The 11,877-nt window shown below is 34.3% G+C and overlaps 1 protein-coding gene across 1 annotated transcript; it reads right to left on the reverse strand.

The window, feature by feature from the left end:
* On the reverse strand, positions 1-1,692 carry Mettl16 (methyltransferase 16, RNA N6-adenosine). The gene is given in 12 exon segments (XM_071607865.1): positions 1-200; positions 202-290; positions 293-339; positions 341-403; positions 405-654; positions 657-743; positions 746-848; positions 850-995; positions 998-1,133; positions 1,135-1,204; positions 1,206-1,336; positions 1,339-1,692. Coding segments are annotated over 12 exon segments (1,656 nt in total). The 3' UTR covers positions 1-20.
* Positions 1,693-11,877: the final 10,185 nt, after the last annotated feature.

The raw sequence follows: 11,877 nt of genomic DNA on the forward strand, positions 1-11,877 counted from the left end.
GAACTGCAAGAAGTTTGGAGTTAATTAGCAAAAAGCCTAAAAATCTGGTTATGTATACAGGTACAAAGCTGGTTCATCAAATCTCTGTTCTGTCCCCCAATCCACTGCATTTCAACTAAGGCATCATCCATTTCCTTCTTAATGTTTATCAAACACTTAAATAGGTAATATCAAGCTACTCCTTGGAGGGGCTTCCCCCTACCTTTCAGCCCCTGGGTTGCTAAACTTCTCAGAAGCCTCTGGATCCTGGGCTTCATTGCAAAAGACTTTACAACTCTCTATAACCTCTCTCCTCCCCTTTCCTCACTCCTTTCATCCTCCATGGGTTCTGGGATTTCCGCTTGGGCAGTGGCCCCCAACAATGGCAGACTCACCCTCTGCAGAGCAGACCCCTCAGGGTACCTTCCTGGGGGCATGGGGCCAAATTCTGGCTACTGCCCAATTCTCTGGGGATGGCTTTTCTCTCCTCCAAGGCCTGTATGACATCCTCAGGAGCTCGAGGCACTTCCCTCAGTTGTCTTACTCGCTTTCTTTTCTTTCGCCTTAAATGAATTCAGGAATTTTCCGTGGTTGTCGGGGAAAGACTAGCTCCCTCTTTTCCACAGGGAACTCATTTATGCTAGACCTTTAAATCAGTGAGAATTTTTTCTATATTGTTAAAACCACTATGCCCTCCACTGTCTCAGACCCCAAAGATGATTCTTTGAGGGATAATTCTTTCATCACAGACTCCAACACCACAATGTAATGGGTTTTCCTGGCTTCTCTAATTTTCTTTGCTTACGTGATGGGAATGGTACTGTGATATCATCATAAAAACTCCAAGCTAAGGCCCATCTCATTGACAAAACCTTGACAAAACTCAGTGAATGTAACTTTGGGAACCCCTTGGATGTGAAGTTCTTCCTTCAGTGGAGCCAGGCTACATTTCTTTCCCAGCATACAGCTCTACCACCTTTGCCTTTTTTAAAGCTGTAAACTGTCATAGATGATCATTTAACAAATGCTAATTCAACTCCTTCTGCCATAATCTCTGTGATACCTCCTGTATTTTCAGAACTAGGTGGAGGTCTTTGAGGGTTTCGAGAGTTTACTCCCTAGGCTTCTAATTGTTTGGCAAAAAGGAGTGGGGAGGGTGCTGCACATACAAAAGTTATAGATTATCTCAGATTTTTCTTTAAGACCATCCATCAGGAGTGTCTTGTGGCACTTTTACCACTTTTATGAGATCAGATAAGTTACTCTGTTCCACATTTTTCTTTGCATAGTTGAAATACATATCAAATACTTCTGTAGCAAGGAAATGCCAGCCATTTAAGGTTGCTCCAAGTAAGGTAAGAGATAGATGCAGGATGCCCCTATACCTTCGTCAATTCCTCTTTGGAGAGTACTTTTGTCAGAGTCTTGATGATCAATTAGGTCTTCCACCCAATGAATATAGTTGAGTCTCAATAAATCTGTGGGAAGTAATCTCTCCAATGGGATATCAATAGAAAGTCCAAAATCTTCCTTTAGGAGAGTACAAGTTAGAGCTCTGACTGCTTCAGCGTCTTTAAAATTAACACTTAGTCTTGCATTCAGATTTATCTGAACATGCTGCTTAAAACCTGGGTATTTGGATGTCAGATATGCAAAACCAGGAGGTATATCCTTGTATCTATTTCTTTTGTGCATTAATTTACTCAGAGCCATCTCTGACAACAATGTTCCTGACCAATGATGTGCCTGGTGTGGGTCTATAAAATCTCAGAATTTTAAGCCACCCGCACTTCTTAGCACTATCTGTAGAAACTATAGGTTCATGAGAAAGAGTATGGGCTGACAATCTTTACTGTGTTTACTGAGCCAACAGGGGAGTGTCACACAAGATCTCACTGCTCCAATTTCTAGATTAATGGGGTCATGCAATGAGGAACTCTGTTTCTAACAGAAGCACATGATACATAGATAACTGATTTACCTCCAACTCTCACACACATTTAACATCTCTTTACATCCTTGACCATGAGTAAAAACATCCCAACCCACAATACACATATATGGAATAAAGGATTCAGGTTAAATTAATTATTTCTCTGATTTCTGGCTTATTATTTGTGAATATGTGTGTGTGTGTGTGTGTGTGTGTGTGTGTGTGTGTGTGTGTCATTATACCCTATTTGGAATATAAACTGGAAATAAAGTTTAACTCAAGTTGAGTAACAAGACATTTAAAATTTTTATATTTCTTACGTAAATTGTTGAACCAAATTTATATGTTGTAATAAAATTAAATTGTAACAAGCTGCCCAACAAAATTTAATTTTTCTAACAGTTATGTTTGAAATGAGTGACCAGATTTTGGGGTAACTGAGTATGATGGTGGCCACCTAGAACTATGTTTTCCAATATTATCTCCAAAAACAATATAGAAAAAAGAAGAGATAACATTACACCAAAGCCATGCCCTCAGCATAACCTGAAGACAGAGTATGACCAAATTTCAAAACTTTAAGTAAATTAAAAAATAATAAAGAAATAATTTCAACAAATCCTAACAAAATCTCAAGTTTCCATATTACTGTGAGGCCTTGTATTAAACAAGAAAGAACCCAGAAAAACTGAAGTTAAGGCAAAAAAAATAAAATATTAATATTAGGCTTGTTGTTAGCTTTATTATTTTTTGTTGTTATTACCAGAAAAATTGAGTCTAATATATATATATATATATATATATATATATATATATATATATATATATATATATATATATTATATATATATAATATATATGTATTTATATTTATATTTATATATTTATATTTAGAAAAACCAGAAAATTCTATTCTGTTATGTGTACCATAATTGCTTTATGTTAGATAGATACATAAATGAATAAAACATCCCCAAACTCATTTTACTTAAAGAAAAAAATCAACAATAAAAAAATTGATTTTAAGATAATACAAATTTTTAAAAAGAATGAAGTAAATCATGTGTTAGTAATATGCTTGTATCCAGAACCCCCTTTTTTTTGACTCAAATAGAACAGAGCTTAATGTTTTTTTAACTTTTTTAAAAGTTGGTTAAATATCAGATTTTGCTGTACTTTGCAGAATAAGCCTAATATACTGGTTATAAAGAGAATTATTAGAGGATTGACTGTATTTGACTCTGATCTCTTAAGCAAGTCTCTATTCTGTTACTCTTCAACTTTTTACAACCATTATTTCAAATCTTATCTTTTACCCTAAACCTCTTACCCCTTCCCCTGTCTTCTATCTTGCTGTTCACAAGGGAGCTCTCATCTTATCACACAGAATAAAAAGAAACAATTAGACTAGTGATAGCTGATGTTTTCCCACAGGATATACCAATTTACTTATATGTGTATATTCTTCCCCATTTTTGTGGTAAAGGAGAAAATTTCATCATTAAAAATACACCTTGTTCGTGGCAAGCTGTCTCACCTGTTCTTTCTGTAGTACTTGACTCTTAACTTTACCTCTCATTTAAACTGTTCAAGTCCCTTTCAATACCAAGAAAAAAAGAAAGAAAGAAAGGAAGAAAGGAAGGAAGGAAGGAAGGAAGGAAGGAAAGAAAGAAGGAAAGAAAAAAAGAAAACAAAAATATCCTTTATTCTAAGCATACTCTTGCTATGTTCCTGTCTCTTTCCTACCCCTCAGGGCCACAGTTTATATTCTTCTTCATCTTCTCATCAGTCTTTGCTTCTCTCTACAAATAGAAACTGCTCCCCAAATGTTATTCATTGCCTTCATGATGCCAGACCAATGGACCCCAAGTGAATGCTCACTGTCCATCTTACTTGACTTTTCTTCAACATTTACACAGTTAACCTTCCTTCTCTTGGCAAAAAAAGAAAAAAAAAAAGAGCACTGCACATCTGTAGGAATTACACTAAGATTTCTAAGTACTTCTGGAAGAATTGTCTGGGAAAATCAAAGTTGGCAAGATTCCTGAACAGCCATTAAGTTCTCACAGCAGGTGAAATCCCATATACAGATTCCAAATCTTAACCAGCAAAGTCTTAATAATCCATAATCTCTTGTAGGAGTTCTGTCATCCTTGAGTGTACACCTTCTATCCCCTCATATCCTGGTCAGGGACAGAAGGGAACAGAAAACATAAAGTAGGTGGTTATAAGACTCAAGTGCTTTTAGTGGCCCTTGAGATCCAGGGGTCTAAAAGACCAGGAGGACTCAGGTGAGATGATCTGGTGTCTTACCATTTAACTAAGATAGGAAGAAAAGAAGAAAGGATTCTTGTTACTTATTCAAATGTATATACAAATATCATTATTGAAAGTGGGTTGCTATGTCTGTGTTTGTTTTGAAAAATAACTACACATGTTATCAGAAAACATATGGACCATAGTAAAATTTGATTAAAAATGCTTTTGTAGCAACATAATGGAATAAATGTTATATTTTTAAATGTAATTTGTTTCCTTCTCTAGTTCTTTAGGAATTAGATGTGGGTTTTTTTAAAATTTATTTTAGTTGTTGATAGACCTTTATCTTATTTATTTATTAGTAGTGGTGAGAATTGAACCTAGTGCCTCACATGCCAGGCAAGCGCTCTACCACTGAGCCCCAGCCCCAGCCCCTGGATGTGATATTTGAGCACAGTATAATAGAGTTGCATCTACAAAAATCCTATATTAGTTTTACAGTCAACTTTAAACGGATTTGATATGGCTCACTTAATAAAATGAATAATTTTGTTTTATGGGGTCCAAACTTTAAAAAGGTAAATATTTTGCTTCTTTTCTTAAAATATTTTTTTAGTTGTACTTGACACAATACCTTTATTTTATTTATTTATTTTTATGTGGTCCTGAGGATAGAACCCAGGGCCTCGCACGTGCTAGGTGAGTGCTTTACCACAGAGCCACAACCCAGCCCCTATTTTGCTTCTTTTATGTTTCTAAAAGAAGTTTACAGTTCACAGTTATGATTTTTCAAATCTAGAGATAATAAATATTATTTAGAATAATAGATCATATTTTTGAAGTACTATATTTTAAATGCAATAATCAAGAAAATTTCTGTCAGGCACACACCCAAATGAACTGGGACCCACAACTCTGAAGCACTTTTTTTGAAAATTGTGTTTCAAGTGTAATCTTTGAGATTTAAATTTTTGAGACTTTTTATAGTTGTTAAACATCAAAATAAAATAAAATTGTAAATGTGGGCATGTAAAAGTTTACAAGACAGATGGGTCAGCTAGATTGATAGATGATTCATTAATTTCCACTACACCTTGATTCCATCTCTTTTCTACTATCTTTTTCATGTGTTTTCAACTTCTCCCAATAAAATCAATTCTTCTCCTTTGTAAAATAACCCAGACATCTTCTTTTAAGAAGAAGTAAACCAGGGAGGGAAAGGGAAAGTACTGGGGTACAGAAATGAACAGATTTCATTGTTATATTATGTGATGTGCAAATACATAGCAAAGAATTCCACTAGTGTGAGTAATTATAATGCAACAATTCTTTTTTTTTAAAAGAGGTAAACCAGACACTAGTCTTGAAATTCTTATACAGATCTGCTTTCTCTCTAATTTCACATTCAAATTTCTACAGAAGTGTTTTCTCTTTACAATCTCACCAATCTCCTCCATTCTGTCTTCCACCTTCTATTACCCATAATATCGTTCCCAGACTCATGAGTTATCATTTCTCTTTCATCACCAGTTAAATGCAATGAACTCTGTAATCCCCCATCTTGGTTGACTTGAACTCAGCCAGCTAACCACCTGGCACTCTTTTGAAACCTGTCCCTTTGCCATTCATGGCGTAACTCTCTCCATCTTCTACTACAACCCCAGTCACTCTTTCTTAGTGTCTTTGGCAGGCTCAGTTTCTTCCCCACGTCATTAAGTGTAGGAGTTTTTCAAGGTTTGGCCTTAGGCCTGCTTTTATTCTAATTCTCTATTGTGTCTGAGTGATTTCATCCAAATCCATGGTTTCAATTACAAAACATTTATAGTCCTAAGCAAGACCTCTGAGCTCAACTGCTAACTTAAATCTCTCCTTTGACATAACAAAGACATATCAAATATGACATTCAAGGGGGAACTCAGGATTCTCTGTTCAAATTTGGTTTACTTCTATGCTATCCTACCTTACCTGAGGCTTACTACAACAGTCATGCAAATCACAATTCTGAGATTTGTCCTCCCTTGCTTTCTTTTTAATTCCTCATCAGATTAATTTCTTATCTGAATATCTCAAGACTACCCTTTTCTCTTTATCTCTGTCACCTCCTTAGGCCAAACTCTATCATTCCTTCCCTAGATTATTGAAATAACCTGATAACTTCTCTTCCTCTTTTTACTCTGCTAATCTTCCTGAGCCAAATCAAGACTGATGACTGTATGTGCTCTATGAGCTGAGAGGAGGTTTTAAAGTTTTAAATATAAATAGTTAAAAGTTTTTAAATGGTTTTTAAATATAAATGTTTTTTAAAAACCACAGAATACTAATATTTTGTGATGCATGAAATCTATATGAAATCAAATTTCAGTGTTTATAAATAAAATACTAACAGGCAACATATATACCCCCTTGTTACAGAATGTCTCTTGCTGCATTTTTGCTGCATTGCACATTGAGTGACAGGAATGACACCGTGCATGGTGCTCTCTTCACTTCAAATATGAATTTGAGTAATCCAGTCATAATAGCATTCTCAGTACCATACTGTTCCTAATCACCGTGCCTACCCATCACAGGAAAACAGGAAGAGAAAAGAGGACTTTGAATAATACGATTTTAAGTCATAATGGAGTGTGAAATATGCTGTTGAATTATGTGGTGAAGAAGTGTATTTTATACAATGGCTCTATAACTCTGCTAAAAGAATATAATGCATGTCATGTGAGTTGAGGGTCCCAGTTGACTCAGGCATGTGTTTGACTAAGCTCTCATCCCAATGTCTTCACTTACATGGAAATCAATGGTCAGAAAAAGTAGAAAATTTTAATCTAAATGTTTCATGACAAATTTTATTCACAAAATTAAGACTACAACCAAAATAAGATTCTGAGTAGTTCATTTGTTTAATCAAGCGAGGAAAGTCATTCACTGATAGTGAGTTATTTAAAAATCCTACCCTATAAAGGAATTTTCTATATACGTCAAAAAGAAAATCCATTCTTCTTATTAATAGACCAATAGTAAAGAAAATTTATACTTGTTGTGGTTACTACTATTATACTATGAAAATTTAATCAGGAAAACTGTCTAGCTATTTGTGTTCTTTCTTATTATTTAAATACTGTATAAATAATGTATTCAATTTTGCTTTGTGATATGGTGATATGCATATCTTAAAATATTTATTGGATAGAGCTGGAAAATATCATGCTAATCAAAATAAGCCAATCCCAAAGAACCAAAGTTCTCTGTTTTCTCTAATATGCAGATGCTAATTCACAGTAAGGGGGAGAGGCTAGGGAAGAATAGAGGTACTTTTTATTAGACAGAAGTGAATGAAGGGATGGAGGGGGATGGGAGTAGGAAGGATAGTCTAATGATTTAGACATTGTTACCCTATATGCATATATGACTACACAACATACTACATATTTTACTACAACCTATGTAACTCTACATCGTGTGCAACCAGAAGAATGAGGTTATACTCCACTTATGTATGATGTGTCAAAATGCATTCTACTGTCATGTGAAACTAATTAGAACAAATAAAAATAAATATATATATATTTATTATCTGGCCCTTAGCAATGCTTGCTCACTCAGCCTACTTCTGTCTCCTTCCAATCTTTCTCTGTGTCCAACCAGATAAATCAACTCAAAATACCTATCAGCTTACCATACTTCAAAGGATTCCCACTACCCATTGGACAAGGACAGACATTCTTAAAACTACCTTTATTAGAATTTACCTAAAAGTGAAACTTTTACTTTGTCTCCCCTGACTTATTTCTTTTGCAAGTCCTCACATAAAATCTCTTGGCTGCTGGGCATGGTAGCACTTGCCTGTAATCTCTGCATTTCAGGAGGCTGAGGCAGGAGGATAGCAAGTTGAGGCCAGCCTCATCAATTTTAATGAGGCTCTCAGCAACTAAGTGAAACCCTGTCTTAAAATAAAAATGGCCCAGGATATGGCTCAGTGGCAAAACACCCCTCAATTCAAGCCCTAATTAAAAAAAAAAAAGTGAAAATTTCTATATAGTAAAACTGTTTTCAATCTATTCCATAGGGAGAAATAGGGGTAATGTGTTTTCTTATATACATGAATGTCTGCACATATTTTCATATACTTATATAAACACATTATATACATAATAAAACTTCACTAATCATCTCTACATGAAAAAGTAGCCCTGGCCTCCATTGAAAGTAAACATAGGAAAATGATGTGTGATACCTGTGCCTGAAGAAAACTGTGGATCAGCAGTACAGTTTGGAGGTTCAGGAACATCAATGATATTAATAATCAGAACACGTCTCATGAGTCCTCCAGTATCAACTATAAATAGAAACCTTATTGGATCAGTTTCGTAATTAAAAATTTTGGTAGAAGTGATTACACCAGAACCTAGTAAAGAAATAATCCAAAAATTATAATTATCATCAGTCTAAGAAACATACCTTTTACATGTTAAAAGGTGTTATAATTACACATTTTAACTCTTTTATAAAGAATGTAAATCAGAAATGACATGATCTAACCAATATTACCCAATTAACAAGCATCATATGAATTTTTAATGAATTTTTAAAAGCTAGGAATGCAATTAGTCTGCATTTTTAATTTTTAGCCACCTCATTAAAAAGTATTCAAATATGCAAAAGGATAGCAAAAGCTAGAGTTTTCTTTTCTTTTCAAATTGGTTTATAATTTAGACACACATTCTTAATCAACTGTATTTTCCCCTCAAATATTTTCATTGAAAATCATTGCCAAAGACAACAGGGGCCATCAATGACCGATCATATTGTGAGTACATTCATGTCTACTTTTTATTAAAAGAGCAAAAAATATTATTTTATATCTAACCTCCTTAGTTGTATGATTTTACCATAAAATTATAACACAGGTTTGGCAAGAATTCTCTGTTATCAAAGGAGGCATACTGTCAGAAAAGATGATTATTTGTGCTACTGATTGCAACAGTAACCAATTCCATACTGGACTAGGCTAACACCTGAGAGTAAAAGAACCAGTTAAGACAAGAAAGGTATATATGAAAGGAAGAAAAATATAGACACTGATAAAAATGAAAGTTTTTATTTTGTTACTATTAGCAATATAAGTATTCTATTAAATATGAAATTTAAAAATTAATTTTGAATGGGTGCATTATAGTTACACATAGCATTGTGATTCATTGTGATATAGTTGCACATGCCCATAGCATAATTTGGTTAATTCCATCCTACAGTACCTCCCTTTTCCCTTCCTCCTAAATCTGGACATTTTAAAATGAATTATAAACTATTAGTAAATAAGTTATTTTAAAAGTTGATGCAATATTTGTAATGCTTTTTTAAAGCTTCGAGTCATAAAATCTACTGAATTAGAAAAAAAATTATGAGAAATTCACTATTATCAAATAGCAACGTGTGTTTAAAATATATACTAATTATGCTTTTATAATGAATTTAATAAATATAAAAAAGCAAGTTTCCCTGAAACAAATAAATTTCCTACAAATTTATATAAATTTTGCTTTTCAGCTTTATGGAATGATAAGAGTCAAGTCAAATCAAGACATAACAAGAAACCAGAATAACCCAACCTGAACCTTTTTTCAAACTGAAATGGAGCTTATAGATTCCTTGTACATAATTCAAGAAACTATCTCAAAATGAGGTATTGAATCAAACCTCAAGGGAATATTAATAGAATCGACCATTTGATGTATGTTTAACATGGTGTCTCCTAGTGAGTCTTCTCTAGACTGATTAAAGGAACTAAAACTTGATTGAATGGTCTCATAGTTCTCCTTTAACCCCCAAGAAAGATTTTTTGCTCCATATTTTGGTATGAAGATATAACAGGAAAAGTCCCAGTACCCATATTGACAATGTACCAAATAAGCTGTGGCACACTAGAAACAACTAGAACCATTTAGGGCCTAGAAGCACCAACTATCAAAGGAAGACATTTCTACAGTATGTTATTAAGTGGAACCTATCTTCCCAGTGCTAGTGTAGTCTCAGGATATTGTAGATGGGCCACCAGGAATAGCATCAGAAGGCTATGGTTTCTACTCCAGTTTGTATCTTAAATGTCTCCCAAAGTCCTATGTGTTCAAGGATTGGTTCTCTATCTTGGTACTATTGGAATATGGTGGAATCTTTAAGAAGTACAGCCAAGTGAGAGGTCTTTGGGTCACTGGGGCATGCCCTTGAAGGGGACTGTTTTATTCCAGTCTTTTCTTCTTTCTCTCTTTTACCAGCCATCAGACGAGAGGTTTTTCTCACCAGTGTACTCCCACCATGATGTACTACCTTACCACAGGACTAAAAGCAACAGGACCAACCAAGAATGGATTGTAGCTTTCAAATATCAAAATAAAACTTTCTACAGGTTGAATTATCTCAGATATTTCTCACACTGATAGAAACCTAGGTAACACAGCACCTTAGAGAAGCTAAAAGGAAACAGATTAATTTAGATGACATGGGTACATTAATTTCAGAAACAAACCTGTAGTTTTCTGAGATTAATCAGATCTTTAGAACTTAGACTTAAGAATGAACCCAAGCAAGAACAGGGGAAGAATCATTTAGCCAACTCAGTGTTGTTTAAAGCCACATGTTTTGAAGGAGTGCATTACATAGTCTCTTAAGACAGATAAGGGAGGAATGCAGATTCAAAGTGGTGGGATAAGAACTGGAAATGCAGACATGAATTTATTGGTATAGGGATAGACACTAATAAAACAGGGAAAACAACTGAATCAGGCACAGTCCTTGGGCTCAAGAGGTACAATCAAGGAAATAAAGCTGCTAAATAAAGTGGATTAAAAATACAAAAAGGAATATTTTATGCAGTGTTGAGAGCAGGGTAGATGTTGTGGTTACTTGGGAGGAATTATTTCCAAACTAATAATTGATAGTGATGTGAAAAATTTGGTCAGGAGAAAAGGAGGCAGAAAATATATTGAAAGACCCAGGGAAAGAAGAAAAATTTGCATTAAGAAATATATATTTTGACTAAAATATAAAATATTTAGTGGAAAGTGGTGAACTTTATAAAGTTCACACAAAGGTTAAAGTAGAAGCAGCATTATTGAGTCTAGATTTGAATACTTTAATTTAATATGTTTGAAAATATATCTATGAAGTAGAGACATTGGTCTGGAGTTGAGTCATAATATTTGAACCATGTGTGTGTTTGTGTGTGTGTGTGTGTGTGTGTGTGTGTGTGTATGATCAGATGAATCTTTTTGTAATTGTAGTCAAGGTATACATAGGTGTGGTTTTAGTCAAGATAGATGCAAGGTGAAATGTGCAGTGTATAAATACAAAGAAACCTAAATAGCCCTGAATCACACCCTGCAAACATGTACAGATTAAACAAAGGAAATATAAGAAGAAGGAGAATAAATAAGAAGAACAGGAAAAGGAGATAAGGTGATAAATAGGGAAAATCTGCATAAAATAATGTAAAAAGCAATCTAAATATGAATGTGTTTCAAAAAGTAGGGAGTGATTTTTTTCACTTCCAAATCTTAAAGAGAGATTATATGTGATCGGGACAAAATATGGCATTGTGTTTACCAATAAAGGGGATTGTTCTGTATGGTAACATGAGGTAACCTATCACAATTCATTCTGAACATCATAGAAGAATAAATGAGAGGTGTGGGAGGGGAAAGTGTTGTACAGAA

Source organism: Marmota flaviventris, chromosome 1 (assembly GCF_047511675.1).
Source record: "Marmota flaviventris isolate mMarFla1 chromosome 1, mMarFla1.hap1, whole genome shotgun sequence".
Classification (NCBI taxonomy): Eukaryota; Metazoa; Chordata; class Mammalia; order Rodentia; family Sciuridae; genus Marmota; species Marmota flaviventris.